At 39.7% G+C, this 20,138-nt stretch overlaps 1 protein-coding gene across 1 annotated transcript in view; it reads left to right on the top strand.

The window, feature by feature from the left end:
* Positions 1-20,138, top strand: part of slit3 (slit homolog 3) — a 247,429-nt gene that overhangs the window by 12,154 nt on the left and 215,137 nt on the right. Inside the window, exons 2-4 of the mRNA XM_080900540.1 lie at positions 4,408-4,479; positions 10,040-10,111; positions 13,547-13,618. Of these exons, the coding sequence (XP_080756666.1) occupies positions 4,408-4,479; positions 10,040-10,111; positions 13,547-13,618 (216 nt within the window). The remainder of the gene's footprint in view (positions 1-4,407; positions 4,480-10,039; positions 10,112-13,546; positions 13,619-20,138) is intronic.

Genomic DNA, 20,138 nt, shown 5'->3' with positions numbered 1-20,138 from the left:
TCAAAACATTTAAGCTCAACACTGAACTCTGATAATCTTTTACCACAGTGGCATGTTTTTCATTTATTAGTATATTTGAAGTCACCTGATATTTATCGTTTAACATTCCTTTCTAAAAGTTCTCTCTCTTGCCAATGGTGTAGCCAACCAATAATATTGTCCTGAAGGCAAATCAGTCCTGCTGCCACCTCCACCTCACACACACTATGCATTTGTCACCGTAAAGTCAACCCCGTGTGTCACTCTAAGGCAGCCAGACTGCAAAGTTCACTTCTCAGTGGTCTAGAGTGAGATGTGGTGGGGGCTGTCTCTGCCTGTGTGTGCATGTCTTTGTTGAATGGGATATTAATTCCCTGGACACCTGCTGTTTGCATTCTTGTCTTATCCCCTAGTCGCAAACACACACATGCTTGCACGGCTTACTTCTGCCTGTAATGGAAACAACGGTTAGGGCTTTTGTGCTAACGTATTTCATTAGTAGTCTGAATGCTGGTCAGTTAACATTTGATGCTAAGTTAAGCTTTACTGCCAGGTGGGCTGTACACCTAAGCTTTAACAGACCAGGTGCATGAGAATGGCATCCCCATCAGCTGTCTTTGCTTTGCTCGTAATGAGTTCTCTGTGCACACATTTACTTATTCCAAGGAGTTAAGTGAATAGATTTACTAACTCATGTAAAAATACTGTGGGTAGTGCATTTTATTTATTATTTCTGAAGTGTACCAGTAGCACCATTTAGTTATAATGAACAGAATTCTTTTATAAAAGAGGGAATTGTTGTTTATTTATATTATGCTAGGTATGACTGGTTTTCTTACCTCCTAACAATGCTGTGCTTTTTTTTGACAGCTTTTTCCGATGACATCACTGCCAAGCAGTGTGCTGTGCATCCAAGATTTTCATTTAATTTCATGCCACTTATCTGTGTGTTTTCATGGCAGCGATGTAGACTCCACAGTTTTTAGGCAGCGAGGTTTGATGGGATTCTGCCATTGTGCTGTACCTGGAACTGTATACTCAATAATTGCTTAACTGCAAAGCAATCTCCTTAGTAAGAGCAGAAGTTTCCACTGTGAACATAAGAAAGATGGAGATAAGGTTTGAGAGATTAGAGAGAGAGAAAAAAGAAAATAAGGGTAGGAAAATTGTAGCCAAGTGTAAAACAGTGAGAGATTGAGATAAAAGAGGAGAGATTAGGGATGGAGAGGAAAAACAGATGAAGGTGAAGAAAAAGTGTTTAGTCAACTGTGAAACAGTGAAAGATAAGACGTGAAAGATCGAGACAGGGAGAGACGAGAGGGAGATTACTGAGAAGAAGAAGAAAAGTGGAGAGTAAGGCTGGGAACGCTGGGTAAAGCTGGCTGTGAGAGACTGACAGACGGACATTAGAGAGCAATGATCAAAGAGAGATTTGAGATAGATGAGGAGGAGGATGGAGCGTAAATAGAAAACTGAAAGATTGTAACCAAGGGTAAGCTACACATCCACTAAACACTTCATTAGGTACGCTTTTTCATTATGGTGGTGGATCTCTTTTTGCCTTCCGAGCTACCTTTGCTCTTCATGCCATACATTCAACAAGGTGCGGGTGAGTGTGGAGTCCATTTGTGTACGGTCAACTTAATGTCATGTTCAAGAAATTAGTTTGAGATGATTCAAGAGAAAAACAGTTTTACTGATAAGAACATGTTTGGTGCACCTGTTTGACTTGCTGGAATCAGCCATCAGAGATGGATCATAAAGGGAGGGACAGGAATGGTCAAGCACATTACTCCCATGTCATTACACAACCATCAGCAGTCCGAACCATTAGTAGAATAAGATTAACCCGTGTGAGAATTTTAGTCACGGTTTCCTGTTCTCAGGTGACAGGAAAGTGGCAGCTAGTGTGGTCCATCAACCCATGCCACTTGTCACTTAGGCTGGTCTTATCTTACTGTCTGAAAGATAAGGGGAGATAGCAGAGGGTACAGCCAGATTTATGGTCAAGCAGTGGTAGTGCATTCGCTGTCCTTTCCACTCAGGGGATGCCCATCTGGAGGCAGTGTAAAAAGCATGTGGTACACCCAGTCTGTAGGCTACTCTTACTTGTGCTGTTGTTGGTCCATCAGCCAGCCTCCCATTCCCAGTGAACCTCACTGTTACCCTCTTCTCTATTCCAGCCCACTTGTCAACCTGTAAACATTTGTCAGATACTTATGTCATCCGCTTCCAATGATGCGCAGTCAATATCTTCGCAGGGGTAGGGTGAAAACCTCTCACCTTCTGTACAGCTAGACTATAAGTGTGGTAGAGTAACAAACATGAACAAGAAAAACAGTTTATTTCTGAAGCAAATCAACTCTTTCCTCATGTTCAAATTAATAAATCAAACCCCAAGAAGGCTTATCAAGTAATTGTCAGTGCCTTGCATTTCAAGGAACTGGCAAAGCCAAACACTTGGAAAGCTTGTGACAAGAACCAGCAGCTTATAGTCTGGATAGTGAAGCAGCTCACTGTCAAAATGTTATCTGGTGTCTCGAATGTCTCACATGAAACATTAAGATGGATGAGACTCGGCATCAACGTGAAACTTCATTCTGCTTTCTTTGTCTTTCTCAGTTCATTGCTTTAGTGAGCTATACATTAATGCAAAAGTATTATACCTAAGCAGAGGATGTTTATGTCAAGCTCATTTCTCAACATGTCAGTTTATTGTCGGAAAGCAAAAGTTAACTTCAGCTAGAAATGTGGGCTGCACTCAAACCAGAGACGTTGTGAATAAAATAGCGGTTGCTTCCAAACCCCTGGGCATCTGACAGACGATGATAGATTTAAAATCTATTTTAAACATGCAGTGTTATATCGTCCCACAAAACTATTGTTTATTACTTGTTTTCCTGATCATGTGGTGGTTGTTTTGTTCCAGTAGTCATGAACAGCATTGCCGCAGTAACATTTTGGTCTTCACCAACACCTGAGTGAAACAGTTTGGTTGTTTCTGTGCTAAATGTTCTTAAGCATTCATCACCTAAACATCTACTTTCATTTTATGCCATTAAGTGTTGACGTGTTTTATTAACACATTATTGTGGGGAAAAAAGGCGTGTCTGGAAAAGAGGCGGAGGGCAGGGGTGAGAATGAACTGAAACATTGTAAATCAAATCCACTGAGTTGAGAGTTTCTACTATTCTCTGCAGAGTTTTTAACTTTTCATTAGAAACGCTCCCCTGCCCAAACCACACAAACCCCTTTTCTAGTAGTATGAATGGACATTTTCCTGCTGTGTGCCACTTATGAGAAAGAATATCTGTGGAAAATATTTGAAGTTGTTGTGTGAAAACATTGTGGGATCATGTGTGATATTGCCATCTGATCTATTGTTTGGATAAAATATTCACATTCAAACCCTTTTCAGTGTTTCATATTTTTGAATGTAAACACAAGTACGTGACAGGGATCTCATTTCTTGTTGCTTATGATTTAAGCCAGCTTTCCTATACTTCATCTGACGTGCCGGGTTGGATCAGTCATTTTTGTGACATCCCACTGCTACATATGAGATATTGTAGTTATTCATTACTCTGGAGCCCTTTCAAGAACACCCTGTTGGACCAAGGACCCCATTTTGCGCTTTGGAGGACTGGTCTGGCCTATAGCAACCCTCCCTGTCACAAGCTGGGGAATGGCTCTTATTAGTGGCCCTTGCTATGTCAGCTTGAGGAAGCCTTTTGAAACCTAATATCGTCTTAAATCAGATTTATAAATGTTTAGGTGTATTATGAAAAACACACACGCTGCCTGCGTTGGCAAAACCTAGTTCTGTTTGTGTGTGTGTGTGTCTATGGTTCTGAGAGCGAGTGAAAGCTTTGGAGGAGCTCTGTGTGTGAAATAAGAGAGAACATTGTGTGTGTGCTGTTTGTGTGTGCCCTTTCTTTCTGTGTGTGCGTATGTTTTTTTTCCTTGCCCTAACACACACACACACACACACACACACACACACACACACACACACACACACACACACACACACACACACACACACACACACTCAGGCAGTCAGTTCATATTGCAGTATGTATACATTTTGCGCCCGTAGTTAAAACTAATTGAATGACAGTCAGGAAACATGATAAGCTTTTAAACTGTGACATTGGAAAGAGAAAAAAAAAATTTTAATTGAAAAATTTGTTTTCCAGTAAATAATTGTGCATCAGAACAGAAGTTTCTCGGTGCTTGGTTTGCTTGTGTTTGTACTTGTATGCATGTGTGTGGGCCTATATGCTGTGGAGCATTCTCATGCCCTGTCCTTCTGCCACTTGGTGGGCGCTTGTTTGCTTTCACAGTTGTGTTAAAGTTACATTATACTCACAACTGAATGTAATTTTGACTGAATAAGTAATTTTTATCCTGTTTTTCTCTTTCTAGGGATTTGAATAAAAACAACATCACCAGAATCACTAAAGTGGACTTTTCTGGCCTCAAGAACCTCAGGATTCTGTAAGTTTCTTTCCTTTTTTCAATCAAATTTTTAGTCAGTAAAACATTAGGCTTTGCTCACATTCCCTCCAGTTTATTTGAGGACTTTAACTTATTTTAAATCAGTCAGGATGTATGAAAATGTATAATTCAGATTGCAGTTATCTGCTGAAATCTTCTTGATGTTGCTTCTTTGAGCTGTATGTGAGAATACAAATGTCTGATTACACATTAAACAGTGCCTTTGTACACAGTCTGTATAATGTCTGATTGCACCCATGCGAGAACAGAGCAGGTAATTGTCTAGTGAACTTAGAGCGGGCCATTGGGAATTATGCATCCTGACTTCTGTATACTCTACCCAGGCAGCTGCTTGCTTAAACTGACCTAAATTTTTCTAGCAGAATCCTCTGAAGCTGACTATCTCCTCATATGTGCTGCATACGAGGAACCAGCACTTCCAGATAGTTGCCATCATTAAGTCACTTTACTTTTTCCTTCTTAGGTACTAAGTTGGCTAATATTAAGTTGAATCTACCAGATACAGTACCATCAGGTCTTTTAATCTGTCCTCTCTTTAATACCTAATTGTGACTTGTATTTGTTTCTTTACAAGGAATCCCATTAACAAAAAAGTTCCATGCTGTAGCAATTAAGCAAATGGTATATTTACCTAATGGGCCCGTATATGGCTATAGGGGGAAACAAGTCTCTATAAAATAAAGTTTCCCATCCTAATGAGGGCATTTAGAACAAGAGAGCATGCAAGTGTACTATCCAAGGAGTTGGATTTTGCAATTACTGGATATTTACAAGGTTAAATAATAGAGTAATGGTGAGCTGACATGCCAGCAACAAGCAGCACGACTTCCATTTACTATACAAGCAGCACAACAGCGAGATGTTGACCTGGTACGGATACGACGATGGGAAACTAAGTAAAGCAACTCATACTGAAAGAGTTAGTCACTGTTCCTATGAAAAAAAGAGAGATTTCAAATTAGACTCTCAAGTCTTTCTGAATAATGCTGGGGAACGCTGACTTTTGCAATTCTGGGAAAACCAAAGCTGAAATTTCAAAGCAGTAGCATGATTGCTTAGAGATGTGCAAACAGGCGAATTTGAATCATATCTATTAAACTGAAGCACAAAAAGTGCTTCAGAAATACTGCTGGTCTTAAAACAATACTCACTCATATGTAACAGAAGTTTTTTGTTATGTACACACTGACTAAAAACAAGATTGCCTGTAGAGCATTAGGGGTGTGCAGCCTGAACCAATTTCATGTGCATCACTGGAGATTTCAACCGTTCTGATATTTTATCTGTTCAGAAATGATCTTGTTTCTGGGGCAGGAAAAAGGGAGCTAAATCACTCTGGCCACCATTACAATTACCAAACACTGAGCAGGTCCTTGTTGGGAAACGTATGAAAATCTTTAAAGTATAAAGTGTATATATTGTATTTTTTACCTTTCTGGCTTATCATATCTGAATAACTACACTTAGTTGAGATTGACTGCTCACGTTCTCTCAGCTGTCCTAATTAAGTTCAAGGGCTCCCTCACTCCTTTTCCATAAGCGACTAAAATCAGTGTGTATGTGAGAACTTTAATAACTATAATCACCGCTGGCTGCATGCAGCTTCCCTCCACACTCTGTTTTAACCAAACCAGCAGATAAAAATACACTCCCAGTACAAATCCGCTAAGGAATGGAAACGAGTTGCTACATGTGAGTGTTTGCGCTTGTATTGGCATCTGTTTATTCATATTCCTAAATATAGGACCAAAGTGGAGTTTGGAACGTATGTCAGTCACTGGGTCAGGATTCATCTGTGCTTGAGTTTTTTAGGTAAAAAACAGAAAAATTAAAAATGTAAGTGTTTGCATTCTGCATGCATGAAACACTGTGAGAAGGACCCACAGAAAAAGGCAGTGTATATGTGTGTGAGCTGAGTGTGGCAAGCCAGCAAGTCGTTTCATGTGGTTTGTGATAAACTGCTGTGACATTTCTCTTCTCTAAATCTCTGAAAGAAATTGGGAGGAGACGGCTTGGGAAAGAGGAGATGGTCGGGAGAAAGCGCACTTTCAGAGACATACATATTCTAGTATTTTGGATCCTACAGCACACATGGTCACCAAAAATTGTCTTATCTTTGCTTTAATAGGTAACGCTGTTATATACCAGAACTCTATCTCATTCATTCTCTCTCATAGACAAACATAAGTGCCTAGTTCTGAGAGTCCAGTCATTTCAGCCATATGTGCCTCCTATGGGAGAACTTGTTTAAAGCCGCTAACATTTTTCCCAGGCTAGGTTACAGAAAAAAACAGTATAACTCCTAAATACCCCTGCTTACATCTGAGCTGTAATTACTGATAATTTGTCCTGCAGAATGACTTGTCTGCCCTCATGTAATCTCACTTCTGTTTAAAAACATCCAAACAGCTAAGCGATCTGGTTTTGCATTTGCACCACCAAAGACCACGGGGTGCGTAAAATGAAAATCTCATAATTAGACTGATTTGTGACGCTTCAAACCTTCCAAATCAATCGATCACACGGCGAGCTGTTTTCTGTTCAGGCGAAAACATCGAATTTGATTCAGGGGTTTGGATATTCTTTAAATTTGCACAACACAGCTTGCCTCTGCATGCACGCTACGTGAACAACACTTAGCCTAATATCTTTGGCAACCTCACTTTGCAAGATTTCTTCCAGATTGTGGCGAAATTGAGTAATTCCAAACAAATTTAGATGTAGGTGAAAACTTGTACTTGATATTGAACGCTTGGCCGGGGAAATTCAGTGCGGTTTCACCCATTGTGTGTGTAAATAATAAGTGAAGTTAATATCCCCTGAAGTATTTCCTTATTTCCTTCAGAGGCCGAGTTCTCGCAGTTTGCTGTAAGGTAGCGTGACATCATTGTTCTTTTTATAACCGTTGACTGAAGTTAGAGTTATTAGACACTCCAGTCCCCACACACATGAATTCAATTCTTGTTTGCTCTCTTTCCCCCCCATCTTTCTCCAATGTCTCTGTGGATGACTAATGCTTGATACAGACCAATATAAAAACAATACCTCATCTGAGCGATATGCCAGCATTGACTCCCCGCACCATGTGTTTGGCTTAACATCCACAGCCTTTCTAAACTTCATTCAATAAATCAGCGTGCGGTTGATCTCTCATTTGGACAAATAAACTTTGATAGTTATTCAGAGTTATGCCTTGATTTAGCTTTCCCTGGAGTACACAGGAAATGCTTTTCTATAAGGACAGGAACAAAAAAAAAACAAACGCTGCTATGCTGGAATGAACATGCTGGATTAATCTTGGCTTGATTGTAAATTATGATTGATGCCGGAGTCAGAAATGTGCACATGCTTATGTGTGTGTTTGGGAATTCTTGCTACCAGTGCATAACTCCCTACCTGCGTTAAACGATTCCACACATACCTTATCGTATGTGTTTGGGGTGTTTCTGTTTAGAAACTGATTCAGAATGCTCAAAAGCTGGAGCTATTTTTTATTTAGATTAGATTAGATTAGATAGAACTTTATTAATCCCTCGGGTGGGTTCCTCTGGGAAATTCGATTTCCAAAAAGCACAGCACCGACAGAAGTTTCAGGGTTACAGAATATTATATATATATATATATATATATATATATATATATATATATATATATATATATATATATATATATATATATGCACACACACACACACACACACACACACACACACACACACACACACACACACACACACACACACATATATAAATACAGAGACAATATAAATAAAATATACGAAGGGGATAAATAGAATAAATAGGAATAAAAAATAAAAATACAAGTGAATGAATTGCACATTTCGAGTATTGAGGTCTATTGCACTGTTGACTATTTACAAAAGTATTGCACAAGGTATTGCACAGTGAGGTGAAGAGGCACTACAGCTTAGTTGTTCCCCCCTCCTTTGTCCTCCTGTTTCCCCTCCCTCTCCCCTCCAGAGAGGAGTTAAACAGTCTGATGGCGTGTGGGACAAAGGAGTTTTTAAGTCTGTTAGTTCTTGTCTTTGGGAGAAGCAACCTGTCACTGAACAGACTCTTCTGGTTGTTAATGGCCGTGTGCAGAGGATGCCCAGCATTGTCCATAATGTCCATCAGTTTCTTTAATGTCCTTTTCTCTGCCACTGTCACCAGAGTGTCCAGCTTCATGCCGACCACAGAGCTAGCCCTCCTGATCAGTTTCTCCAGCCTGGATGAGTCCTTCTTTGCTGTGCTGCTCCCCCAGCACATTTATTTCAGTTAACAGCAAATATTACTTATGATTTTTTTGAAAAACATTTTTATAAAGCAAAAAATGCTCCCTGTAATCAAGAGTTATTTTTCCTGGAAAATGTTTCGTTATACAAAATGAACAATATTGTGAGAATAAGCCAATTACCATCACTCGGTGCGCCAGTTCTTTGAAAGTGTTTCAAGATGCTCTGACTTTTTTATTTATATGTTTACATACTTTATATATATGAATGTGCGAGCGCGTTTGTCTGAGCTTGTTATCTTTCATCCAAGTCCAACATATCTGTGTGTCTCTGTGTAGAGTCAGTATGACAGGCCATGGATTAATGCCTGGATATGTAAACGTTTTGTTTGAAAGAATATTTAAAGAAGAGGCGTGCCAAAACAATTCAAAGTCCACATGTTAGGCCAGACAGGACTCTTTTTGAGATGACTTGTCTCTCACTTGATCCAGCTTGTCATTCTGCATCTTGCTGTTTATATCTGGCTTGTATCTTCCTTTCACTTTTCTCCACCTTTGCTTTTCAATGTTTTCTTTTCTTCTTCACATCATCCACTTTTTCCCCCCCTTCAGCTTCTTCCTCCCTGTCTTCCTCTCAGGACATGTCACTCCTAACATCCTCAGACAGAAAATATAAACACACATATCAGTTGAGATGTTTTCTCTCCATTTCTCTATCCCATCTGGAAAACCTTAGTTTGCCCCCAAAACATGACAACACTGAGAAAGCAATGAAGGGGAGATATGGGTTACACTGAGAGCACCGCAGAAATGACTGAAGCGAAATGGAGAAGATATCAACGGAAGAATGAGAAAGAGATGGTTTGTTAATTGTTTCTTTTGGAGTGGTAGGTTGTAACATTTGTGAAATACTTTGTGTCACAAAATGTTTGTTTCGTGCCAGATTCATGTGTTCAGTGCACTGATTGCTTGTTTATGTAACCGCTTTTTTAAAAGTGCAAGTGTCTCTCGAGTTGTTTGCACTGGCCAGAAAAACACATTTATCTGCTGTTTCTGGCTGGAGATGGACATTCCCAATTCCACGAGTGCCTCATAATTTGATATTTAAATTGAATCATTTTGAAGACAGACCGAATGAAACTGTGTAAAGTTACTGACGCGTAAAGATCGGCACTTGGGACTTTTCCTGCCTTGTCGTGATCACAAAGAGTCACAGAGTATATTTGCGTGTCTTGCTTTTGCATTTTTAAAGTTACAAAAATAACTACAACATATTTTCTTTCTGTTTCATTGCCTGTCACCACAGTCATCTTGAGGACAACCAAATCACTGTTATCGAGAGAGGAGCCTTTCAAGACCTAAGACTGCTTGAGAGACTGTAAGTATGCCATTATACACAGCTTCCTATAGTGCATATGTGAAAAGAGGTACCATACTGCGAGGTGAAATAGGTCTTTTATGCATGCAAAGAGCTCCATAATAATAATGTGATCTGTCACAAAACTTTTTTGCTGTTTTTCCACTTTGACAAAATTGTACACACCTTTGATTTTCTGCTCCTTACTTGCTGTTCTGTGCAGCATATTCACTGACAGAGATTTCAACTGATTGATATCCAAGTCCACTTCACACACTACCTAGGAATGTGTGTATCTGTCAACTCACACCAAGGCTTTAGGAAACAGAATCAGGGTGTTAGTGTACAACACAACACTTCCCACACATACACACCTGCATGTTTATGAGTCCTGGTTAGAGTGATGATGGGAAGACAGGTTCCAGAAAGAGGATTCCTTTATGTGAGACAAAGACCGAATGACACAATGTGAGTGTTAGAGGTTTTTTAGGAGTGGCATCCTCATAAAAAAATATTGTGTACAGCATTTCTAAACCCAAGAACGGGCTTTGTAATGAATGTTGAATTCATAAGCTGAATATTTCTTCATTCAATTTATTTCACCATTGATGCAATTTTATCTGAACACTGTAAATTTGTCATTATCTTCTTTCAAATTGCTTTTGCAGTCTGAAAAAGAATGCCACAACATTATTTATTTTGATTAACAAATGTGTGTCTGTTGTAAAATCATTCATGAGAGTAAGAATGGGAAGGAATTTACTTCACACATGGATGGTATTTTTCAGTATACATGCTGCAGAGTGGAGAAGAGAGATAAAACCATTAGATCACTGCAGCTGTCAGCAGAGCTCTCCTAAAATCCAGATATGCTGAGCGACAGAGACGTGTATATCTTCCCTCTAAATGGAGATCACACATATGATGTGAAAGCAGAAGGTCACTGCCCACTTTAATGTTAAAAGGCTCTTTAATGCAGTGTGTCAGGAAGGGTGAGAGGTTACAGAAGAGGGGGAGGGAGGATGTTGGGAGTCTTAACAGTTGTTTGCCAGAACTCACATAGACAGCATTTCAGTTATTCGAGACATTTCAACAAATGTTCTTATGCCATTTTAGCCCATTTAATAAATCAGAAATTAAATATCTATGCTTGTTTGAGGATGACATTTGTTCTCCAAAATGAATCTTTCTAAAGAGGGGAAAAACTGCTGCAGTAGATTAACGGTAATAACAAGAGCCTGCATTTTTTACTTTACTGATAGTAAAATGGTTTTTAAAATGCTTTCTTGACAGGGTCTCTGATGTTGTGTCTGCCAGGGTGAAAGGTCAGGGGTGAGAGGCCCTGACGCTGAGTCCATGTGATTTATGGAGTCACAATGTGAAAAACATGGGGCTTATTTTGTCATCCCCTTGGGTCAGAGCATTCAGAAAGTCTGAAATGCCAGAATTCATAGCCATTTGTGCTTTACTCAGTTATAAATGAAGGATATTTTGCAAAATAAACGGCATTTGTTAAGAGGTGTCTTTTCAAATTATTTCTTTTGTTCTTTATTTGAGAATAAAGCCCTGCTCATTATGATTAGTAAGGTTTAGTCTCCAAACTCTTTCATTTTTTCTGTGATTCTGAGTAATAGGAATAATTTGCCAAAATATGAATGCCACAGACATGTGGTTTGGTGTCATTTCAAAGGTTCTAAGTAGGAAGAAAACCTCATCATTAATGCTTAAAAATACACAAAGAATTATTCTCTTGAAACTATATCTGTGCTCTGAGCAAATGTCCTTTAATGACTCGTAGCTGTAATAGTAGCTGTGCTGTACTCACATACTAGCAGGTATTTTCTCCCTTATTTATTTCAGGTGGTGTGCATCTCAATTATTCTTTCCATTGGTGTACACAGGAGTGAAAGCCACTATCTTATTATCATTATCACAGGGTTAAAAGGTTGGTGTCTGTGTCTTCTCCAGCACAGATCCTACTTTGTGACCCTGCGACCCTCCACCCTTCTTTTCTTTCCCCTTTCCCTTCCACGCCTCGTTTCTCAGTGTAATGCTTTGGTAGCCTGATAACACTTTCACTCCCTCAGCTTTCACTGTCTTCGTTATCTCTACTTTAGCCAACCCCACCTTTCGTTGCACACATGCATACACAAGGAAACATCTTTTATCCTAAAACGCCTCGTTCTGCTGCTGTCTTTCTGTTCATCAACCTGAATTTTTCCACTCTTTTCTTTTTGGCCTTTGTAATTTAAAGTCATGTGTTTATCTAATTTTCCAATGAAAATACTAAGATAAGGAATGCTATTTTGCATATAAAGTGTGACTAAAAAGATTTTCATCCCACAATAGTTGAGAAGACGCATCAGAGAGTTTTGCAAAAGATTGCCGAGAATATAAAACCATCCACAGGTGGCAATAATCAAACATATGAGCAACGATGTGGTTAAAATTGGAATGTAAAAACATTCTGTATGCGAGAGCAACACTTATAGATTGTCATAATTATGTGGGTGCCTTTAACTTGTTTTTATTACTTGTTATTACTTTTCCCGGGGTCATAACTCTCTGTGGAGGTAAATGTTTCTGTGTAAATGCACATGTTCAAGTCTTTGGTCACATTTATTATATTTTAAACAAATATGTATAGCATTTTAATTACCTTGTGGTTGCATCCCGGTGTTTAATATGAGGTGCCAGACACGATAAAAATGAATAAAATGCTAGGATTTCTTTCCCCTCTTGCCTCCCCACTCTTTGTTGCGGTCATGTTTTTGTTTTTTTCAGAGGCAAACATATTTGTCTCATTTTCTTTGCATTCCCTCGCATCCATTCCGATGGATGAGTTTTGGCAATCCCACTCCAGAAATATTATAACATCTGTGAGTCCTTATATTGAGAAAATGACTGTTATTTCTCTTACTGATAAATTCAAAAACTGCAGCTAAAAAGTAGCCAGAAATGCACAGGAGGAATTGACGGTACTGAACAGGCCAGTCACAATAGTGCAGGACACAAAGGTTTGTAGGATTTCAGAGCAGTTTGCAGTTCTGACGTACCCACCTAGCATAGATTTAACACAGCGGTATAAATCCTCTGTAAGTTTGTAACTTTATGTTAAAACATGCTTGTAGCCCAAAATTGGTCCATCTCACACTATCAGGTTAAAGCATATGCAGTGAGGATATATTGCTAATGCACTTTAAGGAGTGTAGAAACTGATGTCCTGTATACACAAACCATAGTGTGATAACCTCTAGGCCATGATCACAGGAAGTCAGAGGCTTTTCCATGAGTTTAAACTTGCTGACCTTTAAGGTCATTCAGTCAGCTGTGTGGTGATTGTTCAGTCAACACAAAAGCGCGGATGCGACTGATTTATTAGACGATGTTTTTGCCCTTTTTCTCTTCCCAACGACATGTTTTCCTTCATTTTCCTTCTTCTATTTCTCCCTGCAGTCGTCTGAACAGAAACAAGCTCCAGTTTCTTCCAGAGCTTCTCTTCCAGTCCAATCCCAAACTAGGACGACTGTGAGTACACTTTGATTTTCTTTTTTTTTCATCTTCTCTCCATTCATGATCTCTCTCTGACTCTCCTCCGTCATTCCGTTTCCCCTTTTGTGCCGCTTTTGATGTGTTACGTGATCCGTTTGAAAACACGACCATGGTGTCAGAGGTTTTATCCTGGTTGAGGGTTCAGGTCTCGCGCCAGGTGACACAGTGCCGCTCTGTGCTCCTGTCGAGAGTTGAAAAAGGCAGTGAGTGTCAGATGTGTGCGTTTGTGTGAGTATGCTTGATTTTAAGAGGTGAAAGTGTGCCTGCAGTGAATGTTTTGCTTGGACTCGTGTGGAATTTTTATTCAGGAATATTGAGTTTTCCCAGAGTGTAAGAGTGTAAGAGCAGGTCATACTGATGCAGCAAAGCCTCCCACTTGTCCTCCTCCTCTCTCGTTTTCATCTCACATTCCCAGACATACTCTCTCTCTTTGTTTTAGTCCCATTGGTGCATCCATGCTGCCTCCCCATCTGTGCTCTTTCTTTCCACTCAGGTTGTCAGGTTCTCTATTTGTTTTATCCTCAGAGAGGATAGTCAGCTTAGGTTGAAGGTTGAAACACCTTCTAAACTTTATAGCTGTTTACATTGGGCTTCTTTCAAGAGAACTTGGAGTTAGAGTGTGTGTGTGTGTGTGTGTGGGTGCATGCCTGAATTTAATTGTGTGTATAAGTATTATTGGGTGCGTCTATAAGTTTGTACACCCTACTGGATATTTATTTGTGTTACATGTGTCATATCGATGCTGCGTTTCAACATATCAAGTTTATGTGTGTTCAGCATGTGTGTGCATGCCTATGGTGAGAGGTGTTAGGATAACAAATACCAGCGCTAGGACATTAATCTTCTCACTTCTCTCATTCTCTTTTATAATGTTTCCATGAGGCAGAACCCATTGGAAGCTACTGTAACAGTTCCTTGTTCAAAAGATTCTTGTTCCATGTTTTTTCACCTTTTTGAAGTGTAGGTTGACCAAAAAGCAGAAATTAAAGGAATACTCCGGTTACTCCACAATTACAAATTCGCTGGCGAGAACTAACATGTTGATTGAAAGGTTTTGAGCTCCCTCCTTCACGGAGAATGACAGCTATGGTCAGCTTAGGTTTGCAACACTTAAAGCGGATTTGAGCAGCGAGCCAGAGCCATTCCAGTGTCACAACATCAACATGTCCAAAGAAATGTCAAAAATTTGATTTTTTTTTTCCACAAAATAAATTAAATGTACTTTTCCAGTGCATATATTCACATCCTCATACTTCCAAAGCTTTGCTGAAAGTATTTTGGGCTGGCACTGGAGAAGTGGATTGTGTTGCAGGAAAGTTTCTGTGGACATTTTATGACATTTTGATTTGTTGGTCCACTGTTCAAACCCTTTCTTCCATAACTGCTGTGACTCAAAGAAATGTTACAAGCTTTTGCAGCAACCTATCAACCTACAGGCAGCAACTATTTAATACTCAAAAATGGATTCCTGAAAGTTGAGCTTTATAAGGAGATTGACTTGCTGTTTACAATCTGAAAGACTGGAATAAACATTACGTGCACAGTACATCATGCCTTTTGTCCACTGCAGGCTTCTGCCACTGTTAACACAGGTATTAATTAATATACTGCTATCAGCTTAAATCAATGCTTATTTATCAGTAGAACGTTTGTTCTTTTCTTCCTTTTTCAGAATAAAAGTGATTTATAATGTTGTCAGTTTCAGTTTTCCTCCTTAGTTTCTCACCGTGATATATTTTGTTGGACGGACATATTTTGTGTTTCATATTTTTGTGGTGATGTGTGATATATTGCTGAGGCAGAGTAGACTGCTAAATTGTCATCTACGTCAGCTGTGGCTTCCAGGATCACACACAGTTAAAAGTCCTCATAAACGCCAGGGACACACACAGTGACAGATGCAAATGGAGACGAATACAAATATTCCATCACACGCACATTTTCACATGGCATTTTTTTCAACCCTTTTCCCTTCTTCTTTGTGAATGACAGCCTTATTTCCTCCACCTCCTGGCTTACAACTGTATAAAACCCCTAATTGCTCTCGAAAGCTATTATTTATCACCGGTCGAATATGGATCCCTATAGAGCTCTCAGACAACTCAGGAGAGTGGAAAGGGTGAACGTGTTCCAAACTTAACATTATAAATCTCATGTTCTTTATGTCCCTACTTTGCCATCAGCGCAATCTAAATTACAGTGTCTGGAGTTTCCTCCGGCACTTTTTTTCTTTCCACTTTTCCTCTTTTTTTAGTGCTTTTTCTCCCATCCTCGCTGTGTTTTCTAAGGAAGTGGTGGTAATGTAAGCACCAAGGTATGTAGAAGAGAGCGTGTGTATAAGAGGGAAGGGCAAAAAGAGGAAGAAATGTAGGTAGAATTATGGGATAGAGAGAAAGTCAGATGGTGGGAGACTTGCAGAGAGAGTAACAGCAGGAGAGTAAGGAGGAGGAGACAAGGAGGTTTGCTGGTGGCTTTCTGGTTTGGGTTCGTAACCTTCCTCTCTGTCAGCCTTGGTTAGTTATTAAATGATGGCAGTGTGATAGGAATTACCTCTTAACCCTCCTATTAAAGCTCTGTGGTCTGAGGTTTGGAAAAGGGAGGAGTTGGAAGGAGCTGGACTAGCATTAAGTGAAAATAGCCATGGGTTAGACGTTTCACTCTTGAGGAGGGTGCAGGGGTTCGGATAAGAGGTATCAGACTGGATAATAGTTTTTAGTCTAGTCTTTAATCCTGCAGGACTATGAATCAATCAAAGAGGTTGTCTCTTAATGGAAACTTTTCTAATTTAGCCTTAAGTGCTGTTGCTGAGTGCCTGACAAAGACTAATGGACAACACATATAACGGAGGTCATGAGAAAGGAGGGAGATGGATGGATGAAGGGATGCTGGTGGAAGATAAAGGTTTCTTGTAGATGGATGAAGGAAGCGGAGTCTGTGGTCCCTCTAGGTGCTTGGTAGGGGGGAGAGAAAACATAAATGGGAAGGTTGAGATGGATCGTGGACTGGAGTCTGTGGGTTTCAGTGTGTGCAGTCTGTGGTCGTTTCCCCCCACAGTTTGCAGAGACTGCGGTCTCACAGCACATGCACACAGACACACACGGTTGCACATAGTAAGCTCGAGCTCTGAGTAAAATACATTTGCGAAGAGTGTAATGAATTTTTGGTTTGAAATATAACGTATTGACGATATCTCAAATGGAAAAATGAAAGCTACTGGTTACAGGGCTTTTGTGCCTCATGCACATTGCACTGAGTCAGGGAGGTTTGCTTTGTTAAGTGACTTGATGGCTGTTGGTCTCCTGTCTAATAATGCTGACCCAGACTGAGCCTCATCCTGTTATCTTCGCTTTCTCCTCTGGGAGTTTGTGTGTGTGGCTGCATGCTTGTTTAGCGCATAAAAAGGACTTGAATTAGCTCTGGCTCACAGCCCATGTTACTCATGAAGCAACAGGATCCCCCCCCCCGCCATTTAAGCAGCTCAGGTTACGCTTGATTGGTTTGCATAAGGCAGAAGATGAAAAATGAGAGTAATGTTATACTAAAGAGATATTTCCCGTTTTCTTCATGAATAAATCCCTAGAGCTTCAGATGCTGAGTATTTCACAGTGTTGAAGGTGATCTTTGACCATGTTTCAACACTTATGGACTGTGAAATACTGTAGAAGCTTTGCAAATTTTAATGTAGCTCCTGCCATATAATGGATATTACAGAGTTAGTCAGCAGACTATAAATCTCTTCTGCTTGTGCTATTTCTAAACAGTATTTTTGGACACAGTGTGGCAAAGCTAAAGTACATAAATTACATCACTTTATCACATAAGCAACCAGAAAAGATGTGCTTTAAAATGAATGTTCACTGCAAATTTACAAAGACAAGATTGTATTAAATTTGTGTCTGCAATAAAACAAAAATGAATCAAGCAAGAAATAAACTAAAGGTTCAGCTGGGGATAGAATCTAGCTGTCAGATTATAGTTGGTTAGCATGCGTCAACATGAAGCTTGTAATGATTATCTTTCATTCCAGTGTTATAGATTGTTTGCATTTGTTTACGATACACCTAAACAAAAACAGATAAATATAGTAACACACTACACATCCAAGTAAAATCCCAGCTGCAGTGTTAAGCAGCTTCATTCTGCTCTCTGCTGACGGAGCACTGCTGCTGGGCTCCGTCATTCTCCTTACTGCACCCCATAAACTGCATTACAGCAGGATATCAGCAGCCAAACATTCAGACTAAAAGGATCTTTTGGAGGCTTAATAGAAAGAAGGAAATTTAGTTTATGTCCAGAGGGAGGCCGGTAAGGAATTTTATCCAATCCACTTGTCCTTCAGAATGCTTCATCCCTACATGTTCACTGGGTGTTTACCAATTTGCATTACAAAAATACCTATAAAGGTTTAGCTAAACAAGAGGGGGGAAACCAGAGCTGTGGAAGAGTAAAATTCAATGAAGCAAGGTTAAAAGAGAGAAAAATCGCCCGGATGACTCTAATGATCAACAAATCATGGCATGGAAGGTTCCCACTTTAAATCCCTGCACTGATGACTGGATGGTAATGAGATATTTTCTTCAGCACCATTAGGTTACTCTTGTGTGAAGCAGTTTATCTCCAAATGCTTCAGTGATTCTCCCAGATGTGAAAGTGTGGTCTTAACTCTCCACAGTTACTGTAAATACAATATACGAGTTAAGCCAGGGGAAAAGACGCTGCAGAGAGAGAAGAATGAGAATGGGAGGGAAGGCTGGAAAGATCAGGGGGTCATTCGAGATGTCTTTTCCTCCTAATTAAGTTAATGGAGAAAGACGAGGAGCCTGCCTTTAATCTTGGCTAATTGTCCATTTAGAGGCGACTGCCATAGTTTACCTGCTGGAATGTTAGGTTAGTGTTACAGGAAGTGGATGAACTTTGTGTGTCCAGTGATTGGTTACGACAGACTGGGCCTCACTGGTGATTGGTTGGAACGATTTGGAAGGGTGAGAGGTGAATATAAACAGTCTGTACTTACATGTGTCTCCTCTTTTTGGTTATTATCTCGTTCACTTATTGACTTTATTCCTCTTTCTTTTTTTGTGTGCTCTGTTGCTGTTAGGGTTAGGGTTAGAAATACTGCCCTGCACAAACTGAACAAACAGCTTTGATGTTTCTTTTGCTCTCTGGGAGTATAAGATTGTTTTGGTGTCACTAGGCTCCAGGCCTTTTGTTTGGTTTTCACGCCACTGTGTGCTGGTGAGAAACAAATAAGTCTCAGATATATAAACACATAGACGCACACATAAATACATCTCTCTCACGCCACCTCTCCTGCTGATTTAGAAGTACAAGCGCTGGACGTAGAAGTATGCACTCTGGTCATTTTGTGTGTGTCAGACTTTATACTGAACCACAGACCCATGACAGAACTTCCTAATAATTAAACATGACCCAGATGTACAAACTGCAGTGTGTAGCTGGACCACAAAGCTTGTAGGACCTTGTACACAGCACCAAGGGCACTATTCACCAGTAAAATGCATGTGCATTTCTAACATGTATATCAGTCTACCTTTATATTTTGATGAAATCCTTTTGAAGCAATTGGCACAAAAGCAAAAAAGCAAAGGATGTTCTTGGATAAAGCAGCACCTGGAGGCTCATAGGCCCCAAGAAAGAGCTGCACCACTGGGCTCATGCTGGTATTCACTGGTATTCAGGGAAGGAAAGGCTTTTACTGAGGGAACCTGACCAGAGCTCTTCTAAAATAGGTCTGCTTTTAGTGGCTTGTGTGTGTGTGTGTTTCCCACAGCCCAGACGGCAGTGCGATTTTGTCCCAAGACATATTTAGATAAATACACACTGCTGTGATATTGAAAACCGAAAGAGAGAGAGAGAGAGAGATAGGGAAAGCATGAGAGAGTGAGGGAGAGAGGGGGGATGATAGTGCGATAATTTGGGAGATTTGGTTACATGAGGAGAATTTCTGATAATTCTTTCATCCTTTCTCTGTTAACAATACTTTCTAATTTGTTGCACTGAGCGTGTTTGCATGTAGCTAAGTAAGTGGTTGTGTTACTGTTGGCTTATTGTAGCAAACTGCTTTAAATAAAATCTCAGCAGGAAATTATATTTTAGTTTTTGGTTCACCATTTCTGGTGCACGTACTCATACACATGGCTGGGTCTGTCATTTCTTGTATGTGTTTAATCTTTGTTTCATCTTCGTGCTCCTGCTACCTTATGTTGAGAACCGTCAGTCTTCAGGATTTCCTACATAGAGAATGAACATATGAACAACTTTATATTGTTTGTATTTCTAAACTTTTCCTAAATTGAACAAAAACTACTTAAAAAAATAAAAACAGAAGAATGATTTTGATCTCCAAATTCATTTTTTTGTTCATAATATTTCACTCCATTGTACAAGTGTTTATATTCATATAAAGTCTCTGACACCAATTCTTAAACATGCAGTTCAAATGCATAAAGTGTTTAAGTTTGCTTCTCTTGCTGTG

Source organism: Rhamphochromis sp. 'chilingali', assembly GCF_963969265.1.
Source record: "Rhamphochromis sp. 'chilingali' genome assembly, chromosome: 13".
NCBI lineage: Eukaryota > Metazoa > Chordata > Actinopteri > Cichliformes > Cichlidae > Rhamphochromis > Rhamphochromis sp. 'chilingali'.
Note: the sequence above shows the minus strand (reverse complement) of the source record. Positions and strands in the feature narration are given on the sequence as shown.